At 39.4% G+C, this 22,619-nt stretch overlaps 1 protein-coding gene across 3 annotated transcripts in view; it reads right to left on the bottom strand.

Moving 5' to 3' along the window:
• Positions 1–22,619, bottom strand: part of unc5a (unc-5 netrin receptor A) — a 361,826-nt gene that overhangs the window by 36,451 nt on the left and 302,756 nt on the right. For all 3 annotated transcript variants that reach the window (XM_088343440.1, XM_088343441.1, XM_088343442.1), the window contains 3 exons: positions 17,906–17,993; positions 16,427–16,595; positions 9,855–10,088 (listed from right to left, as the gene is read on the bottom strand). In XM_088343440.1, coding sequence (XP_088199566.1) covers positions 9,855–10,088; positions 16,427–16,595; positions 17,906–17,993 — 491 coding nt within the window. The remainder of the gene's footprint in view (positions 1–9,854; positions 10,089–16,426; positions 16,596–17,905; positions 17,994–22,619) is intronic.

Raw genomic sequence — 22,619 nt, 5'->3', positions numbered from 1 at the left:
TGATGGGAAGTGGGGTGAAGCTGAGTTACCGGTAGATCTGTCTGTTGTCGCAGCGGACAATAGTGGATATATATTTTTCCCACCCTTAACTTTGGAAATAAACATTTTGTTTCCTTGGATTACTTTCAACGGGACCCGGACTTTACAAGTCTGCATCATACTTTAATTACGGGTATCATTTTCCATTCATGATGTCGACTGTGTATCTAGGATTGTGTACTATTGACTTTTGGATTGTGTCGGTAGGAGGTTAGGACCTTGACTTAGCCTCTTGGCTGGGAGCAAGTGTCTCGGCCTATTGGCATTGTAGTGTATTACGATTTGGCGGATAATGGATAATTAATAAAGAATATCGAACAATAAGTCTCTTCAAAATCACAATGGTGGAACTAACAATCTGGTCTGGGTTAAACTTAATGCGGGCGCACGCGGCTTATACACAGGTGCGGCTTGTGTAAGTACAAAAGTGGAAAATCACTTAAAAAGTGGTGGGTGCGGCTTATAATCAGGTGCGCTCTATAGTCCGGATTTTACCGTTGTTCATTTTTATGGTCGTTTGAGCCTGCTTAATATTCATTGCGGCTTGTACCAAACTGACTTTAATCAGCTCCACTTTCTACTTTCAAATTTACAGTATGTATTCTTCTTCCTCTGCATCAATTACTGTCAGGCTTCAAATATAAGAATAGAATTTGGAAAAAAAAGCAGGTGGCGGTTTAATTCGAAGCAAGTTGCGCGCGGGCAGGCGGTGCACTGCAGGTATCATGCCGAGTGGCGGGCTGGCAAGACATCAATGGCGATTTCCCAGCGGGCAGGAGCCCACCACGCTGAGGGCAGGTCTCCGGCGCCCGACGCCACTCGCGCACGACATCAGCCAGCCTGGGTCTGGAGCCATCAAAAGCAGCACACGTATTGAAAAGGAAGCTAATTGGTCTCGGCGCAGCAAATGCGGCGCGTCCGTCGGAAATGTCAGCGTTTCCCCAAAGACACGCCGAACGCTTCGGATCAAAGGCGGGAACGTTTGCTTCTAATCTGCCGTAATTGGGAGATGAGAAAGTGGGCGGAGCACCGACATGTTGGGTTTGCACGCATCTGGCGGCCAGACTTGAGATGAAATGTCAGCTCGGAAGTTTTCTATTATCGAGGACGGATCCTGACATATGTAGAAATAAACAAAATGGCCCGGCATTGCAGGCCATGGTAAGTTGGAATGTGTGCATGAGAAACCATTGCATTACCCAAGGTGTCAGTGGCGGTAGAAGATTGGATCGAGCTTTTTGGAGTGGTCGGTGGTCGGGAACTGCAGTACCCAATTTGGCAAACAGATGTTCATTTTTGGTACTTATTAAGGATGCCTTGACACAAAACGTAGCTTAAGACACTTGCAAAGGCCAAAAGTACAACTGTACCACTTTTTACGAAAATCGGTTCCACCGTTTCGGAGCCTATAAGTCACATATAAACACAAACAAATTGGGATTTATAAAGTAGTTTGAATCATATTTAAATCAGATGTATAGAGATGGATAGATTTTGTAATTTATTTGTCATTTATTTATTTTGTTTTGTTTTTTGTAGTGTATTCGTCGTGTATTTCATCCTGTACTATTTGTCTACTTTTTTACGTGTATTTGTTATATTTGTCATTTACTCCTTCATATATAATTTTTTGTATTTTGTTGTGTATTTGTCATATATTTTGCTGTGTATTTTGTAATGTACTTTATAGCTTATTTTTTTGTTTATATTGTCGTGAATTCTGTCATGTATTTGGTTTCATGTATTTTGTTGCGTGTTATGTCATCAATTTTGTCGTGTATTCTGTTTTGTAATTTGTCATTTATTTTGTTGTGTATGTTGTCATATGTATTTGGCCATTTTTCGGAATAGAACAGCAGGGAAAGCTAAACGCTTAAGTTCCATTTTTGTATCATCTAATTTTCCCGTCCTCGAGGAACAAAGACAAGCAATGCAATTTGGTTTGATATTGTAGGAACGAACCACCGATGACAACAACAGTCGGGGTTACAATCTGGCACTATTCTCCAGAGTATGGTTCATTATAGGAATGACGAAAGTGCCCTGACACTGTCATCTAGAAATATAAGGTTTACAGCACATTTTACGTAACGCAGCCCCCATTCATCTTTTCCCGGTGCGCAGTAGTAAATATGCGCTCGTCTTCGTATTCACTATCTGACTCTGTGGTGGTCGCCATTTCGAATGGCTGCATCCGACAATATGTGACCTAGTAAACTTGTAGTAGACCTGGGAACGGCGCAACTAAAAATGGCTTCAGGTGTTCAAGGTGTGCAGCCAATGCCATCCACGCCAATCTATGCATTTATGCATTAAGTGTGCGCAAAACTTTAATCAATATTGCAGTATGTATGCATTTTGTCATTTATTTCAGGATTTATTTTGTTCTGTCTTTTGTCGTTTATTTTGTTGTGTATTTAACTCGTATTTTTTAGTGTATTTAGTGGTGTATTGGCATGTATTTGATCCATTTTGTTGTGTATTTGTTGTGTGTTCTGTCGTATTTATGTCCAGTATTTTGTGGTGGGTTTAGGAGTGTACTTCATCATGTATTTATTCATGTATTTTGGGGTGTACTTTGTCATTTGTATTGCTATTTATTTTGTCGTATATTCTGTTGTGTATTTTATTTTGTGTTCCGTAATTTATTTTGTTGGGTATTTTGTCATGTATGTCGTAGTGTAGTTTGTCTTGTAGTTTTTGTTTATTTTTTGTGAATTTGGTCGTTCATTTTGCTAAGTAAGTTGTCATGTTTTTGTCATGTACTTTTGTCTTGTATTTTTTCGTGTATTTTGTGATGTATTTTTTGAGAGCGTTATATTTTGTCATATATTTATATGTGCATTTTGTGTTGCAAATATTGTCCAGTGTTTGTAATGTATTCTGTTGAGTATTTTACTGTGCATCTATGTTGTCATTTATTGTGTCCTGTATTATGTTGTGTATTTTGGCGTATATTTTTTAGGAGCGTTGTCATATATTTTGTCATGTATTTTGTCATGTATTTTATTGTGTATTTTTTCACGTATTTTGTCATACATTATATGTACATTTTGTCATGAATTGTGTTGCAAATATACTGTGTTGGTAGTGTATTCTGTTGTGCATCTTACAGTGTATCTTGTCTTGTATTCAGCATTTATTTTGTTGTGTATTTTGTCGCTTATTCTGTCATGTATTTTGTCACATGTATTGTCGTGACTTTATATCGAAAAAGCTTTATACTCTCAATATAGGCAAGATAATAATTCAAAATTGCGAAAAATACATAAGCATGGTGCTAGGAATTGATTACAAACATTTTAGACGGGTTTGGGATTTTTGTTGAGGAAAATTGTGCCTTGGTTCCAAAAATGTTGGGAAATACTGACTTAGACAACTTGGAGTAGGGCTGAAAACGGCACAATTAAAAAGGGCTTTCAGTGAGCAGTGGCGTTGGCAGGCAAATTCCACGCTAATGGCATTAAGTGAGTGCATGTTTTTTTTTTTTTTAATTTCGTAGTCGCACATCGATATCGCGGCAGTCGCACCAGACCCCCCGTTTCCCAAACTCTGACAAAAACGACAATTAACAGCGGTGGCAGCAGACTCCCGATCATAAATGGTGCGTTTTAAAGACAGTGATTAGTGATTAGGCCCAACTCCCAGGGGAAGTTTAATCTGCACTCAAAGCGGGTAATGTACTTGCTAAATGAACTGCTCCCTCCATAATAGCTGCGAAAGCGGTGTGAAGTCGAGATTACCAAACGGCGCGGCCACGTTTTAAATCACTCACTAAAAAGTACACAACCTCGCAGATGCTACCGCTCACCGCAGGGGCCGGTTGGCCTAGCGACGGCAGGTTAATGCACTCAAAGGCGCCAGGGGGACATTTTCCAAGATATGAAGGGACAGTCTTTGAGAGCATGCAAAGTCAAAAACGACGTCGGAAAAGTTACCGCGAAAGAATACGAAACACGATAAGCATCAATTCGCTGTTGACTAGTGCGCGAAAACGTATCGAGCGGCCGTGACCTTCAAAAGAGCACAGAAACGCTTTAGAAAATGTCTGCAAACATATTTTAGTTCCGCATTCATAAATGTTCAGTACGTCAAATGGAGATGCAATCATTTAGCTGGAGGTAAATAGTACGGTGCGGTCTGACGAGACCACAATTTCCGAAGAACTTGACAGGGGATGAACTCGAAAACTTCCACGCCTGGAATTTAAAGGGGTTTTGTTGCATTAGAATCAAAAAGGTTCAACAGAAAAATAGATAAAGAAGGATGTTTGTCAAAATTCTGGATCTGAATTTGACTTATCAAAAGATTTGGGAGGCAAAACAAATTTTTGACGTCGCAAACTGACAACTGGAAAGTTAGACTCTCCAGTTTAACAGGGACGGATTAAAACAGCATATAAACAAAACACTAAGAAAAAAATGAAAGAGTTTAAATCAGTCAACAATTTTTAAAAACAACGCCCACATGGGAAACCCTAGAAGCGCTCTAAAACCCTAGGTTTGGACTGAAACCCTAGTAGGAAACCCTAGATGGAAACCCTACAGGTTCTTTTAAGCCCTAGTTTGGGGCTGAAACCTAAGCTGGAAACCCGAGAAGCGTTTCAACATCCTAGTTTGGGACCAAGACCCTCATTGGAACCCGTAGCTTGAAACTCTAGAAGTACTTTATAACCCTGGGCTGGGGCTGAAGCCCTAGTTGTAAACCCTTGTTTGGAGCCAAAACCCCAGTTCAAAAACATGGAGTGAAATCCTAGCTAGAAACACTAAAAGTGCTTTAAAAACCCTAGTTTGCGGTAAAAATCCATTGTCAAAACACTAACTGGAAACCCTAGGAGCAAACCCAAACCCTTGGTTAGGGCAGAAGACAAAGTTGGAAATCCTAGAAGTACTCTAAAACCCTAGTTTGGGGCTGAAACCCTAGTTGGAAGTTCTAGATGAAACCCTACTAGCAATTTAAAACCCTAGTTTGCGGCTGAAACCTTAGTTGGAAACCCTAGCTGGAAACCCTTGAAGCGCTTCAACACCCCTGTTTGGGACAGAGACCCTAGTTGGAAGGAGGGAAACCCTAGCTAGAAACACTAGAAGCGCTTTAAAAACCCAGGTTTACGCCCAAAATCCATTGTCAAAACCCAAGCTGGCATTTAAAACCCTGGGTTATGGCTGAAGCCCTAGTTGTAAGCCCTAGCTGAAAATCCTTGTTTGGAGCCAAAACCTTACTTAAAAACCCCAGAGGGAAACCCTAGCTCGAAACACTAGAAGCGCTTTAAAACCCTAGTTTTGGGCCAAAATCCACTTTCAAAACCCTAGCTGGAAACCCTAAAAATGCTTTAAAACTATAGTTTTCAGCCAAACCCTGGTTGGAAAACCTAGAAGCACTTTGAAACCCTAGTTTGGGGCCAAAACCCTAGTTGGAAACACAATCTGGAAACCCTAGAAGCACTTTAAATCTCAATTTACGAGCCGAAACAATCGCGTAAAAGCATTCCAAAAGTTCTGAAGAATTTTTGTCCTCCAGCTTAAGCCTGTGCTTGACTCTCATCAGCTCCGGTAGCAAGAGGTCCCACCGTACCCCTTCCTCTTGTTTATTTCCCACTCACGCCTGTAGATTTTTTTTTTGCTGCCTCTAGATCTTGCCCGCGGCGGTCATGAGGACAATGAGGTCGACCATTACAGCCGGCAGAAGTGGCCTTGAGTGGGCACTTGTGTCCGTGGGTGGTATCGGAGCAAGAAGAGTGGGGCCGAGCCCGTGGGAGGGGGCGGTAGAAGACCGGGACGAGCTCTCCTTTTAATTTGCTAATTAAGCATGCAAATGAAATCTTAACCGACTACTCAAGGCGGCCCCCGGGGGAGGAAGAAGGCATTAGCACTTGATTAGACTGAGTCGGCAAGGAAAGCAACAGACGAAAGAGAAGAAGGGCCTGTAAATATGAAAGGCGCATTGTTTAATCCTAATGTTCACGTTCCCTCCGGCTGTGTCCAGTTCAAGCGAGCTAAAACGTCACCGCTATCGATAGTGCACACTCGTCTACCAATTCTCATGATTTCCTACGTGACGTAAAATAAAATCTTCCTTGCCTCGAGGAAGAGGCCTATTATAAGACCAAAGATTCTGATTAGGCTCACACCTCCGCCCCAAACAATAGCATTAGGGCCTAGCCACCCCTTTGCACATCTGTTCTCCTCTGCACTATCGTACTCCAGTGTTATTGTTATTGTATAGTGACTTGTTTGCCTAACTGCCCATTTTGCACATCTGGTTAGCTGCTCCTCTTGCACTCTTTGCACAACTGTATAATACTATACATAGCTATAATTATTTAGTATATTATTAGTACTTCAATACTCCAACTCAATACAACATTTTATTTTATATCTGTACATTCAAGGAAACTGTGCGGGTCAGATGTATCGACATTTCGTTCTTTATACACGTGTACAAGAATGACAATAAAGTATATCTGAATCTAAATCTGAATTAGTGATAGTATTAGCAAGCTAACACCAAGTAGAGCTATCCAATTATTATATTTTCTCGTTGCCGCAACTTTTTGTGCATCATGGAGATTCACTCATCTATCGATGCGTTTATTCAAAAAGAGCAGAGCATAGACTTCATGTATAAGCCAAGTTAAGACAATACGGCTTGTTTTCTATGCTACGGTTTATATATTGCTCTCTTGCTCTGCCAATCAAATGTTGAACAAAATGTAGGTTTATTTGTAAATCTGACTGTTCCCCATCAGACGCATCCGCTCCCAACTTGGTATAATAAACTCCACAACAGTTGCTATTGATTCCCGTGTGTGATTTTTTTTGCTGTTCTGACGGCACCGGCACAGCGTAACGATCCAGGACGAGATCGGAAATGAATAAATCAACGTTGTGTGTTTTTACTAGGACACAAAGTTGAATGAACTGCAAATTGATTAAAGCACAAGGCTGGAGCTATAATTTTAACACATCTGCTTACGCTCGTCCTCAAGGTCATAAATTTCAAGCAGCACCTGAAATAACTTCGAGATTATTCCTACGACGCTTCCCTGGACAACATTTGTTTTTCATGTTTTTGTTTTTGGTCGTGGTTCCTTTAAAATGCAGGCAATTATCTGATTAGAAACGGAATATTGAATTTCTGGAGCCATCCCAATGAATTGTTTACATGCCTAGAGACGAACAAACAACCCTGTACAGATGGCGGTAGCGAGTATTACGATCAATTTGTGCCAAATTGGCTTTAAAATTAGCCTATAATTTAGATACGTGGAAGAATCAGTGCCGTTATACAAGGCAGATGTTATAGTAGATGAGTGCACCTATTTTAACTCCCCTTATAATAATTACACGTTGGGCATAATGTAATATTAACATAGTAACATAGTAATAACATGATATTTTGGAAATGTACATCAAACTGGTAGCCCTTCTCGCTAATCATTAACAAAAAGTAGCCTTTAGCTATAATTACCAGTAAGACATCTTTTTAGATTTGATCATTCAATCAATTCCACTATCAATTAATGAACATTTCCAAACTATAAGCCGCACCTTAAAAAATCAAATTCAAAAAGGCATCTTATAATTTTGTGCGCTTTATAGACATTGGTTTCTATCTATCTATCTATCTATCTATCTATCTATCTATCTATCTGGGACACAAGAAAGCGGCCATGTCACTCGGGTCAGGGTGACACAACACACTCTTCTGTTCAACAGCAGGGCCAGACAGCTTTCACTGGTTTACCCCTGCCGCATCATACAGGTGCAATTCCCATCCCTTAGAACGCGCCAACACATCCCACTATCCTTTTACAACACCTCTCCACTCATTCCTATCACCAAGGGCTCTAGCTTCCACTGGATTTAGACCTATTTCCTGCAGTGCACTCATAACACCATCCATCCACGTCAATCGCGGCCTTCCTCTTGGTCTCCTTCGGTTGACTTCTGCTCTGTAGATCCTCTTCAACATTCGCTACTCATCCATCCTCTCCATGTGTCCAAACCAACAGAGTACTATCCTATCTCAGTTCAACTAAAACGTGGACATAGGTTTAATGATCATTATCATTATAAAAGATCTACAAGATACCACCAGTATTAGCAAACTATCGTAGACAATGGTAGCAAACAGAAATTGGCTACTTACACTTAATAATGCATTTGGAATTCAAGTGAATTTAAACCCGATTGCCACGATAACTTACCGGAAATTAAATATATATTGCAAATTATGTCTTTGGTCCAGTCAGTTTTTATAATAGCTTGCAGCCTGTGGTGCGTTTGAAAATGCCTGTTTCCTATGGGAATTGCAAACAAAATTGTGTTCCAAGCTGGAAACCCTTAGAAGCACTTTAAAATGAGATTTTTTTTCCCACCTAAAAAGAGGGGGAAATGGTTTTTTCTTGTTGACTTTCTTCACATTAACACAGTCATTGGGTGTTATTGTCCAGACTCACAATGATTTTGGGTGGGACATCCTATAGAATCCCGCCTCACAGATGCAGAACCTTCACAATCAGCAAAACTGTGGCTAAGCAAAAACACTTTGTTTCCTCGGACGGGATTTATCCTAAGTAAGTATAATAATCATCATTTACATTTGATTTTTTATCTCCAAAGACCTCCTATGACACAATCTAGGTGGTTAAAAGAAATGTCATTCTACATCTGAATATCACAGGGGTTAAAACCTTAGTTTGCAGCCAAAAAGCTACTTCAAAACCCTAGCAGGCAACCTTTTAAATGCTTAAAACCCCAGTTTGCAGCTGAAACCATAGCTGGAAATCCTAGAAACGCTTTGAGACCTATTATTTGAGGCAGAAAACTATCTAGAAACCCTACTTGCAAATCCCCAGAAATATAGCTGCAACCCTCGAAGTGCTCTAAAAGCCTCTTTTCGAGTCAAAACCCTACTTCAAAATCCTAGCAGGAAACTCTAGCGGGAAACCCTAGCTGGAAATCCCAGAAACGCTTTGAAACCTATTATTTGAGGCAGAAAACTATCTAGAAACCCTACCTGCAAATCCCCAGAAATATAGCTGCAACCCTCGAAGTGCTCTAAAAGCCTAGTTTCGAGCCAAAATCCTAGCAGGAAACTCTAGCGGGAAACCCTAGCTGGACATCCTAGAAACGTTTGAAACCTCTTATTAGAGGCCGAAAACTATCTAAGAACCCTAGCTGCAAATCCCCAGAAATATAGCTGCAACACTAGAAGTGCTCTAAAAGCCTAGTTTCAAGCCAAAACCCTACTTCAAAACCTTAGCAGGAAACTTTAGCGGGAAACCCTAGCTGAAAATCCCTAGAAACGCTTTGAAACTCTTATTTGAGGCCAAAAACACTCTAGAGACCCTAGCTGAAAATCCCTAGAATGACTTTAAAACCCTAGTTTCTGGACCGAAATCCAAATTGGAAACAATAGCTGCAACCCTAGAAGTGCTCTAGAATCCTAGTTTCGAGCCAAAACCCTACTTCAAAACCCTAGCAGGAAACTCTAGCGGGAAACCCTAGATGGAAACGCTAGATTAAATGGTGCTTTTGAAAATGACTCTGGGAATTAAAGAAAAATTGTGTTCTTTGAAATTGCAATTCGTGCACTCGTACACTCAACAGCTTGGCGTGTTGTTTTTGTGACATTGCGACTCTTATAACACAACTCAACACATATTTCTTTTCTCGCTCTATTCAAACTCATACTGCCACTCCTGCTGTTTTAGGTCAACAATGCGCACACATCCTGTGCTGATCCCGTAATGACCTAGGCTATAAGGGGGTCTTGCACATTTGTTTATAATAAAAGTGGCATCGTCCACATACCTTAAAAACATCCTGCGTGTCGTCCATGCAGTAGACCCTGATGTTGTACTCCAGCGTGGAGCAGTACGCGTCTGAAAAGAGCACTAGTCTTAAGCGCTTGGCGGCGCCCATGTGAAGGGACTCGCCCACCAAGGCGAAGGTGCCTAACTGCTCGGAAAACAGCTGGCATGTCTCGCCCTCCAGCTGGCAGTAGTAGGGATCCGACGCCAACTCCTCGCCCATCAGTAGGACGTCCTGCAGGAGGACAAAAAATTAGAGACAAACATGAGAGGATATTGTTAAAAGTCTCGTAGGGCTCATCCATTTCTGAAATGGTGTCAAATTGGCCAGGTCCATTAACTAATCATGTGCATTGTCCAGTAGACTCCAGGAATACTGTGTCCCAGTCTTACCGAGTTTTCATTTTACGGTGTGGAATAAGAATTTGTATTTTGCTTCTATTTTGACATCAAAGTTAGTCAAGTTATTTTGCATATGCAGAGGGACGTCTCTACAACCAAATTTTAGAACCTGCGGTTCCTCTCGTACTGAGCAGGTTTGCTATCGCTGCAACACATCATCAGTAGGGTAAACCTAACCTGTCTCACGACACTCTAAACCCAGCTCACATTCCCTATAGTGGGTGAATGATCCAACGCTTGGTGAAGTCTGCTTCACAATGATAGGAAGAGCCGACATCGATGGATCAAAACCGACGTCGCTGCGGACTCTTGGCCGCCACAAGCCAGTTACCCCTGTGGTAACTTTTCTGACACCTCCTCCTTGTAACCCAAAACGCCAGACGTTTTGAAAAAGAAGATGCCTTTCTGCCATTGTTCTATGTCATATAAAATGCTGGTCTGCTATCAGTTTACATCACCGCATCATAAAGATGCTTACATGCTATCGGCTGAACTCCTTCCCACAATTCCTTTTTCTTCATTAAGTTCAGGATCTGGAGTGCTTCGTGAAGGTTTTTAAACTTTTTGTGATAAACAACTGTAATTATTTATATTTGTTTAATAGTCCCAAGACTTGATGCAAATGAGGGAAGCAAAAATAGGATAACCATGGTAAAAAAGCTTGTGATTATACAGAAAAGCAAAGGGAGGACACCTATTGCTATCCTTGCTAAATTAAATGGCTATAACCAATCAACGATCTGCATTGATTGTAAAAGTAAGGAGGTGATTAAATCTAGGAATTCTTCTAAATCTAATGGCAAGAGAATCTTCACGAATCCAAGTTTTAAAATTGGTTTCATTATTAATGGCGTGTCTTTTACCCCAACACCGAGGATGATAATTTCTTTGGATCTAGTAATTTGTAGTTTGGTAAGGATGTTCTCTACCTAAATAATTACTTGAGTAAAAGTAAGTGCATACTGTGCAAATCATCCATGAAAAACGAAACAAAAAAACAAAAAAACGCCAAGAGACAAGCCTGGCCGGCCCAACTTAATGATTTGGGTCCTGGCCCAATAGCTTACCTCTGACTAACCTATACAACATCATTTTTGAAATCCAGTATATCTTCGTTAAAGTGACAGTGTGTAATATTTAGTGCCTCCAACGGTACAAAACTTTCATTAAGAAAAAAAACAAAACAATGAAAAAAAACACTGATTTGAATGCTAGGCAAAAATACCTGAACTATCATACCTATGTTAATAAAAAAAGAAAAGAAAACCATAGGGTGAGGAATTTGTATTTGTATTACATAGTGGAATCCTACCTAAGCTCCCAGCCATGTTTGTCTGGCAACTTGCTGCTACGTTGTGCTCTGTGGCACTGGTTTACGTTCGCATCAGACAACACAGTGCCCTCGAGTGGCCGATTATTACACACTGGGGCTTTAATGTTTCAGATAAGAAATCTGTCAAGAGTAACAACATTACGGCACAGAAAAATGTTTTTATCAATTATTCACCAATTGGCGATTGTTTCAGAGAACTCGTTATTTGATATTAGTGCTAATTAATTGGTGATTAAAAAAACATGAATATATAAATAAGTGTAAGTATTGTTTTCAAAATTTAACAGTTCTTTGCCTTTTTCTCAAAAAACAATTATTGTCAGTAATGTCATTTTCGCTCAAATATCAGGACGAGTGTTACAACACAATGGTGCGCTCTGCGCTAATTTGATGGGTAGAAATGAGAGTGGAGTTGACATTTTTTCCTGGAAACTCATTTGACTGTCTGGCAACTGTCACAGCTGCCAAACCACTGGACCGAGTGAGATCTCCATCAATGGAAGCGGTATCGACACTTCATTCTCAGTGCGACCGAGTTTCAATTTTTCACCGTCTTCAAATTTTCCTGGAGGCGTCAGGACGGCTCAATTACGCCGCTGAAGGAGCAATTCATTTGCCTTCAGCATGCTTCCTGACTTTATTTATTCTCTTTAAAGGAAACGCTGAGTGGACGTTCTCCCTTTGTCCTACCCACCTCGACGGTGGTCTGAATTTGTGAGACTGACGATTGAAAGGTCGAACTCTACCTCTGATGGACCGATCAATTTCACACATGGTGACTGTGAATTATTTATGGGCTGTATCGAACATGAGCTCTTAAACTGATACAGTGTCTAGAAAGGAAAAAAAGACATGTACTGTTTTAACGTCTTTGGCAGTAGTCCCTTGATTTTCAAAGATAATTTGTTCTATAACAGCCCATATTAAGTGAATTTCTGTGAACCATATAGACATATCTACTATTGCAGGATTCTGGAACCTATGACTTATTTCATGATTATGGCCCAGTGACAAATTGCTAATGTGCAAATTTTTCCTTAGCATTTCAAATCTTATAAGTTTACTAACAGGTTTAACACTTGTATTGCTGAAGCTACTCTAATCTTAATTGAGTTTGTTCCAGTATATAAATATGATAGGTTGGTCGTTTTGGTTGTAACATTTCTCAGAATTCACTGTGTGAATATAACTTGTTTTTATATTCCTAAATATAAAAACAATCTTTCACACACACAAACACACAAAGTAACGTTTCAATAATCAGTCTAATTGCATCTCTTGTACGTTTATCAGTCTTGTACTCTTTTATTTTAAGTCGCATTTCCGGTGTATTTTTTTGTTTCCTGTGTGAATAAAGTTAACTACACACACGGGAGGGGGCAGTGCTGCCGAGGTCGTGGCCCGGATGGGCCACCGGACAGTGCTCTTCCGCTTGGGAAATGTATTTACCTTAATGCTTGTTTATATTTGAGTAATTCTGCCAACATAGAGTTTATATAAGTTTTAACTTTAACAAAATAGCAAATATTTACGTACAGTCAAGGTGTCACACCAAGAGACCCCGTTTTGGCAGTACATCGCTTAAGAATCCTATGTATAGAATCTCATTAAATAATGTAACAGTTGAGATAAAAACCCACACATCAAACTGTAATTACCCACAGCCAATCACACAGAACAATTTGATTGGGTGAGAAGTAAGGATGGGCAGAGCTATGCAACACAGCATGCTCCCCTCTCACACGTGCTCACTGCGCTGAAGGAAAATACATCATTGGGCTTTTCGTTTGCAGTTTTTAGAGACATATTTAGAAGACAGCTCTGCTTGCACCCTGTTTTAAAATCATTATCTACAAAAAAAAAGAAAAGTAACTGTGTGAGGGAGACCAGTTTAAAGTAGTATATTTGTTGATATGGGACTCCGGCTCTGGCATTATTATTTCATAAATTTGATCAAACCATCAAATGACACACAGAGAATTACAATGCACTGAAAAAAAAGCTTTTGTCTGGAGAGAATGGTTTGGCGGTTTTGCTGATTATTTCTTAAAAATATACACTATGGCTCTCTGAAAAAAAAAGGAAATATTTTGCTCTCTCGGCTCTTAAAAAAGGTTCCCGACTCCAGTACTATAGCTTAAATCAAGGAATCAGTTTACTTCACCCTCCTCCTGAATATTTTTATGCTGCAAAGCACTGTGGGATCTGTACAACAGAGACAAATGATACACTCCAACTTTGGCTTACTTGCTTAAAAAAGCTTATGGGCATAGGTTAATTCTTCCGAGACATTTCAGTTTGATTTTCTGTCCACAGGCAGAATATAAAAATTCCACAGATGTATTTGTCAATAAACAGTGGTTGTCAGAGTTGTATCCATCCATATAAAGTGTAAGTCTAAGATTGTAGCAAGTCACTTAGAGAAAGCACAGTATTTCATTGAGTTTGGTAGGTGACATAAATAAAATCCTCCTTTAATTAATTTCAAAATGTTTCTATAGTAATGTCTATTCGCGTAACTACATTGGTCGTGCTTTGACTGGTTTGAGTGTACTAACGCACTAAAGGTGACTGCAAAATTTGATGCACAAGATGTGCAAGAAAATACATCCAACTAATTAGCGTATATGAATCGTAGAATGCAGGACTGAAATCAAGGGGTTGGGAATACATGAACATAAAACAAGGGGGGTGTAAGACAGGCATAGACACCCTAGTCTTTCTGTTCGGTCAATCGGCGCCGTCCCGATTGTGTTTGAGATGGACAACATCTCGTTTTATTGTGATGTAGAGTATTTTATTGCCTTTTTTTTGCTTATAATAATGAGTCCTAAGAAAGTTTGGTTGAAGAATGACTGCAAAATACGAAAATGGTGTACAAGAGTCTTCAATCGAAGCACTGCTTAAAAGTATAATAAATGGTACAGTATATCGGTATATTAAACTTTATTATCCACACATTTATATAATTATCGTTGTTTAAGAGCCGGTATTATTTATATAATGGGTACTGATGAGTTTATTCTGTTTTTGATAATGGACAAAGGCAAAGAAGATTTCATTGGATGCCAGTTACGTATGTTGAATATTATTGCACAGTGTTGTTCGTTGTTTAGAGTATTACATCATTGTTGCTATTAGCCAATCATGTTTTTTGATACCCAAACCCTGGATTTCCACATCCCTTAGGTCTGATTTGTTTTTTTTTTAACGCTGAAAATTTAATAAAAAGAGGAAGGCGTAAGATCGGGGAATTAACAGTTTCTTATGTAAAGGCTTCTCTCCCTATTTCTCCTTGCCAGTTTGAAGTCCATTGATGTCTTCTCTCTTTGTTTTGAGCTTCTACTGAAGTTTAAACTTTAAACATGTACGTATTTCTTTTAGTCTTGGGCTATTTTAGGCAGTTTTAGATAGTCTGTTTCTATGCAAAGTAGGCTAATATACCATACTTTATAGCAAGTATTGGTAACCTTTTTTAACCAAAGACCCCTAAACGCTAAATATTTTGATTTGACTTTGGGAAACACCCACACCATATATATTGAGACGAAATTCCAAAAAAACCCTAAACCCTCTCTCCAGACAAAAGCTTGTTCTTCAGCACTTTTTATTTCATGGTGTGACATTTGATGATTTGACAAAATTTAGGAAATAACACTAATGCCAGAGCTTGTGTCCAAAATTCTAACAAATACACCAATTTAAACTTGTCTTCCTTCTGCAATTATTTAAGAAAGTTGAGGCCAAATTGTTGTGGATTGACTGTAAAACAGCAGCCTTCGAGCTGACAGTAACCTATTGTGAAGACATCTGGCGGGAGTCATGAGTCAGGAGAGAATTCACAAGATGTTGACGAAGCAAAGTTGGGGCCGGAAAAAACATGAGATGTTGCATATAAATGCAACGTTTCTTGACAGACTTCGAACGTGGCTTGGATGAATGAACGAATGAACTAAAGAGCATTCCCTTTTTGTCATATTTCTGTCTCTGCGTATATTTTTGGGCGACGCCTAAGGACATCCCCTCCAAAAATTTTGGCCTTCATTTCCCCCCCATAAATAATGGTTTCAAAACAAGGTGCAAGCAGTTATTTTGTAAAAACTGGGCACAGAATGCAGAACGAGGATGCCGACATATATACCTTCCGCGCATATGACGCTCTGTGGGTGATCATGGTGTTTTAGCATAGTTAAAGCTTGTTATGTAGATTTTCATTGTAATGTGTCTGACGGATCATCAAATACGCTTCCATTTAAAGGATTCCCTAGCAATGTAACGCCCAAACCAATTGTTTTACTCTGAGACTTTGACTGTAAACTGTAGTTAAAAATGTGCCTCGTTGGGTATTTGTGGTTTAGCTTCGTGTGCATATCAATTGGTTTAGAGAAATCAAATAAGGAAAGACATGGAGAAAATTTGCAAGCAATCTATTTTGTTCTTGAGGCATACGTACTAATGAAGAGAGCCACATGTGGCTTGCAAGCCATAGGTTCCTGACCTATGCTATATATGGTAATAGAAAGAAATCCACAATGTACCGAGGACGGGAAAGTCGAATCCCAATCTGGCTCCAAAGCACCGTAATTTCATGTCCATTTGAGGCTAAAAAGTTTTCGCCAACTTCCCCCTCTAATTTCGCGGCCAGAAATATTTCGAAGTAACTCCACCTCCAACTGTAATTACCAGCAGAAATAGCCAAGAAGTGCCAAAACAACTTTGAAGGAAAGCCATTTCCGAGAAGACCGTTGCTTGGCAACTACCGAGCGGCGTGACAACGGTGCTCTCTGAGACAGTTTAGAACTTTTCCTAGGGTCCGGATCGAACAGCGAAAGAATTACCTCCCAAGCGCCGTCGTAGGTTTGCTTCTTCAGGCGAATGGCCCAGTTCTCCAGGCTGGAGTCGGAGCACTGGTCCATGCTGAGGATGACCGGGCGGCTGAGGACCACGCCCGGTGGACCGCAGCTCGCTACCGGGCTAAGCAACGTCTGGCAACCAGCCAGGGGTAACCTGGTAGAGAGTCAGGGTTGATTAATAATGAACTCAATTATTTTCGACCCTTGAGATATCACTAATGTCTAATACCGACAGTCTTTTGGATCTTAATGTTAAACATATTTTTAGAAAGACCTGTACACTTGAAATTGCATGACGTTCTTAGCTAGTTTTAGATATTCTGAATTCTCTTTTCTTTGGGAATAACGATACACCTTGATAAGAAAGGGTATCAACCTGATACAATACCGATTATCAGTGATTATTAACTAGTTTTCGTTCTTTTAAATTGTATTTTCTTGGAGAGTATAAATACCCTGTAACAGGGGAAGGTACGAACTGCTACAAGACCTATTATAAATGATGTAATTATTAGGTAGTTTGTGTTCTTATATATACAGAATATATATACAGTATATATATAAATATAAATGCTTGTTATCATTACTCTGATGATTTATTGAAACTATTTGACGAATGATTAAAATAATAAAGTAAATTTACATTACTGTACTATATGTGTTTTAATGTTTTGGTCTTAAAATGTAAGACTTAAGATAAAGCCAGAGAAACATGAAAAATGAGTAAGACTAGGTTCAAAACCAATTTATTACTGCATATTGAATACATTTTTATTTCTATTATTAATACAAATAAATGAAAAAACAATGATTTTAATATTTTCTTGAAGTTTATTAATTTTTTTTGTTTTAAATGGCAATGTTTTAGTATCTTTCTATCTCCTGTAGACAAACATTGAAAAGTATTACTTATTTCAATTTAATATAATATAAATTTTTCCAAATTTCTATATAATAAACTACGTTTAGGTAAGGAGTATTGAACAAAATAAACCAAATCATTTGGTTAGGTCCTCCCTCCACCAAATATTTTTCTCACACATCTTTAATATTACAAATGTATCATTTTATAGAATTATATTTGTATTAATTAATACCAGAACATATTCAAATTGACTTAAAAAAAGAGAATATCCAAATTACTTGATTAAGTACCACTACAAAGCCCCAAAGAATATATAACAAATGTTTGTATTCATGATTTGGCCAAACGTGCAATGCTTAATCGAGTACGCTAAGAAAAATGATGCCAAAACATTGGTGGCCTTCGTCTTATTATGTATCTAAAGCGAGTAAATTAAATACAAGCAGATCTTTACTTTGAAATGTACATCCCTATCGGTGACGATATAAGTCTTGGTTAAGATAAACACTCCCGTTAACCAAGACCGTTTTTACCTTAATTATCCCGTTTTATACAACGGTCGTACACGAAAACAAACAGAAGGTGCTTAAGGGACCCACCTCAAGTCCTCCTTTTTCTGAACGGTGAGGTAAATCTCGTAGATCTTTCCTCTGGGGATGGCCTCGGGAGGAATCAGCAGACTGATTCCTAATGCAAATAAGAAAAGGTAGTCAGAAGCTCGTTTGTTCGGACTCAAGACGGCTTTCGCAGACAAAACTGCACGACCGCGCAAACACATCAACAAATCCGCCGTGAAGGTCACCGGCGGCCCCGAGCAGAGGATGCAAATTTGCGCGCCGGGGCCCCCCGGTGACGCCTGACAATTAGCTGAGACAAAAGCCCGCGTTGCAGATTTAATGCATTCCACTCTATGTCGTGAGTAACGTGCTACAAAGGAACACAATTCCTTTACTCTGTAACAAGTAGTGTAACGCGTTATCAATTCAAATTTTTAACCAGTCGTTACAACATGGTGCTTTACTCCTCTACCTATTGAAAGCAGATTGAGGATTATAATGTACGCAACATATGACCCTCAATCGGCGCGCATCACCCTGCTGAAAATTTGGTTTCCCTGGGCCTGTTTAGATCTACCAACAAATTACAACTAAATACAGTTACGGTGGCAACGGTGTAATTTCTCCCTACTGATATTCTCCCTCCCCTATATATATATATATATATATATATATATATAGTAAATTCCGGACTATAAGCCGCTACTTTTTTCCCTAACTTTCAACCCTGCGGCTTATTCAGTGATACGACCAATTTATGTAATTTTTCTAACGGCCGCCAGCGGCGCTCGAGTGTTGCTACCATTAACTGCCCTGTCAAAGCTATATTATTATTAAAGCTTTGAAAACTCTCTCGGTGTACCGTCTTTCTTTGTAAATATGTGTAACCCATGTATGATATGTATTTGCAACTGTATATTTTTGTAATGCATTTATTTGTATTTATTTTAGACACTTATTCTGATATGTTTTGCACGTGTGAACGAAAAATGAGGGGCGGAACAAACGCGGGGTGCTGAGTTTAAGTGGGGACCGCTAAAGGTGAGGGACAGACAAGGAAAGAAGAGGGGATAAAAAGTTGGTTAAAGAAAAAGGAGTTGCGTCAGTAGATGTGTTCATCTGATATATTTTTCTCACCCTTACCTTTGGAAATATACACTTTTTTCCTTGGATTACTTTCAACGGGACCCGGACTCTGCAGGTCTGCATCAAACCTTAACTACCAGTATCGTTTTCCGTTCATTTTGCCGTCTGTGATTTTTGAACTGTGGACTTTAATGAAGGACATTTACGGTATATATATATATATATATATATATATATATATATATATCACATCTAAGCCATATTTACTATGGGTGGGCGGATCGATCCAAAAATCGATACTATCGAAGTGGCGCGTCTCTGTTTAGACAGCACAACCCCTCTTTTTTTCTCTCTTGCCTAGCGCCATCTACAACTAAGTCTATGCATAGGTGGGTGACTGGCAGGCACACTTTTCTGACTTTAGTACTTGATTAGCTCTTCCCTCTACCTGGTCACTGGCTGGCCTGCTGCGTCCACCTGGCAGGGAGGGCAACCGTGAGTTTTAGACAGCCACATGGATCCTACCACCCCTTAACAGAAGCTAAAAATGAAGCGTAATGCGGTGTTGACTTCAGCAAAGGAAAATGGCAGGTGTTATTTGTCTTGTATGGTACTGTGGCAACATCACACATTTACATAAACACGTGAAAAAAAGCTCACCCTCCAGAGAAAGAGCTGCAATCAGTAATGTAAATGTGTGACTGTTCCTGGACAAAACCCTGTAAATGTTTTTTCACTATGGCAACAGAACCAAAAGGGCTTCTTACTGACGATAAGTTGTCTTATTGACATTATTATACAGTATCTGTATTTTTGGTATGACTCTTTATGGCTTTTTTTCTGAAACAGGTGAAATATAAATATCTATTATTATTTTTCATACTACTTATAGTTATTTGATAGAAAAATGTGCCTACATTCATTGTGCTGTAGTTATTGTGATTATCAACTAACTCAAGGGAGGAAGGGTTCAATTTTTCAATGATCATGACTTTTTCAAGCAAAAAGTGATTTTATCTGATCAGTATTGATATATACTACAATGTATCTACTTAGATCGGATTGATACCAAAATTCCCAGTATCACCCATCCCAGGATATACAACTATAAAATAAAACACAGAAATCAGGAGGTCATTTTATAAGCGCATATTTGCTGGTATCTCACTAGTAACGAATGTTATGCAAAATGTGGGGAGGGTGCAATGCTTATACAGGAACAAGAAAATCAATAAGGCAAACCTAAGCACATAATCTATAGTAAGAGTGCTGAATTTTGATCATTTTATTTGCAAAATTATTTTTGCAATACCCAGTGTCTGGAGAAATACAGAAAACGTCTTGGATGTTACCAAGAAATGGAGGAAATCTTCTAGTAGTTTTAAAACAAAATGGATATGGAGTGTCTCGGATGTGTTAGTTGGCAGGCTTTCAAGATTGCACAAGCCAAGAAATTTAAAAAATGAAGGGTGCACTGCTTCATCACTATGTGTACACATGTTCCTTTATTTATTTTATAATGTTGCAATTTTGAAGCAGTTTTGGGGATCAAGCCATCTTTATTTGTCTAGCCCTTAATCAGAAAAATATGCGGCCCCCTATCAGGGTTTCTACATTTTCCTTATCCTAAGTTTTTTAAAATTTTTCCCTTGCCCTCATGTAGGCTGAGAGCAGAGCAATTCACAGCATCAGGGATCGAATGGAGAATGCTCTCGAACCTGCGGATTTCTTCTTGACTCTTGGAATCACTCGTAGAGCAGTATTTTCGAGCGAAGGCTCTGAACAGGAACATAAGCGGAAATTTATTCAGAAAGATATGAGGATGCTATTCATTACATTTTGCAAAATATTGTCATATATTATTGTATGACACTAGACAAATGTAAAACACTGTTATCTCTCTCTGCATCCGCCCATCAACTCCAATCTACCAGCTCAAGTCACGTCACTTGTCAAATATCTTTTTTTTTTTTTTTTAATGTTTATTTAGGTTATTAATCCTAGAGCAAGGGTCTCGAACAGGTGGCCCACGGGCCGGATCAGGCCCGCTAAGGGATTGAATCCGGCCCGTGAGACAACTCTGAGAGAAGCGCAAGAGAAAAACGCAGGTCAGCAACAATTGGGGTAATGCGATCAAACTTTCTTGTCCTGGTTAAAACCTCGCTAATGTAGGTGCTAACGCTAATTTGTAATTGGACAGTTGCTTTTAGACTTTTGATTGTCCGTAATATGGGGGGGTGAGAATTTCTTTTCAAATTAAGTAACTGGTAACCGTAACTAATTACTTTTTTTTTTCAGAAACGCACTTAACACCGCTTCCTCCCACCACAGTCGATCGGCGACAACCGGTAACAGAAACCCCTGGAAGAATTTTCGCATCCCCTCGAGAGCGGAAATGCATCTCGGAGGAAATGGAAAAGAACCGCAGAGGCAGTTTGAGCGGTGTGGCATTGTCAAGCCACAATTACCCACTTAGAATTCTATTTAAAGCCTTGCACAGGGAAAAAAAAAACCTGAAAGTGTGCGCTTTGAGAAAAAATGGCTTATCTGTTGAATCAGGTGAGTTTGCTTGAAATGCTCTCAGCCCCCGTGTAAGGATCTATAAACTCCATCTCCCTTTGCGCCTCGACTAAATGAGCTTCGGGCAAAAATAGGCTGAGAATTAGACGGCTTTGCGGCCACTCGCAAATTGTCTTTCGATGTCTTAAGGAGATGATGCATGGTATCGGACGCAAGTCGAGCATGTATAAAAGGAAAAGGAAAAAAGCACTGAGAGAAACTTTTCACAAAGGATTGAGGATTTGGAAACTATATTGAAATCTTAAATTCACACTTGATTTTGATTTTGAAGGAACTAGCGTTCGCAAATTAAAACAAAAGAAAATAAATCATAATTATTTATTTTCAAAAGACCCATTCATTTGGAATCTTTGATGTCCCAAAAAATTTACAAGGCCATGGGTCGAAAATTATTGGCCTATTTTTGTCACGGTTGCCAGGGCACCCAATTGCCCCCGTCTGTGTGGCGCCAGCTGCGGCTTGTTGACAGATTGGCTTTCAGTCTAATTAAGCTCAGTGCTCTCACTCTTCCTTTGTCAGTCCGTCAACGAACCTCTGCCCCGCAAGACGTGGGTTTTGTCTCGGTCGTGTTTCCCGTTGGTATTTACTGTCTGGTATTGTTCCTGTTTATTTTGTCCTGTTTATGATCTGTTTCCAGTTTCGTTCCCGTCTAGTTTGTCCTGTTTATTGTCAATATCCTGTTTTGATACCTATCTTGTCTGTCCCGTCCTGTCCGGTATCGACCCCATCTGTCCGATATCTGCTCGGGCAATGGGTATCGATCTCATCAGCATCTGGCTTTCTGTCATTCAACGCCAGACTGCTGCTTAACGTGCATGACTTTCCATTGCCCATAAAATAAAAGGCTTGTGTGAAAAACGTCATGTAATCCTGTTCCAGGTTCATGACATTTTTTGGTCTTTATTATCATAAAAGTGCTTATTTCAAATACTTTAAATAGAAAATCAAAGGTAAAGCTTTTGATTAGTAACTGTGAGTTAAAGCAGTTTTAACTATTTAATTGAAGGGATTTTAAATGTGATTTAAAGCAGTGTTTTTAATCAGAGTCAGGAATTTTAATATTTTTGGACTATGTGGTCACAAAGTCTAG

This window comes from Urocampus carinirostris, chromosome 9, assembly GCF_059441175.1.
Source record: "Urocampus carinirostris isolate Australia breed hairy pipefish chromosome 9, RoL_Ucar_1.0, whole genome shotgun sequence".
In the NCBI taxonomy this organism is placed as follows: domain Eukaryota; kingdom Metazoa; phylum Chordata; class Actinopteri; order Syngnathiformes; family Syngnathidae; genus Urocampus; species Urocampus carinirostris.
The sequence above is the reverse complement of the archived record's forward strand: the minus strand, read 5'-3'. Positions and strand labels throughout refer to the sequence as shown.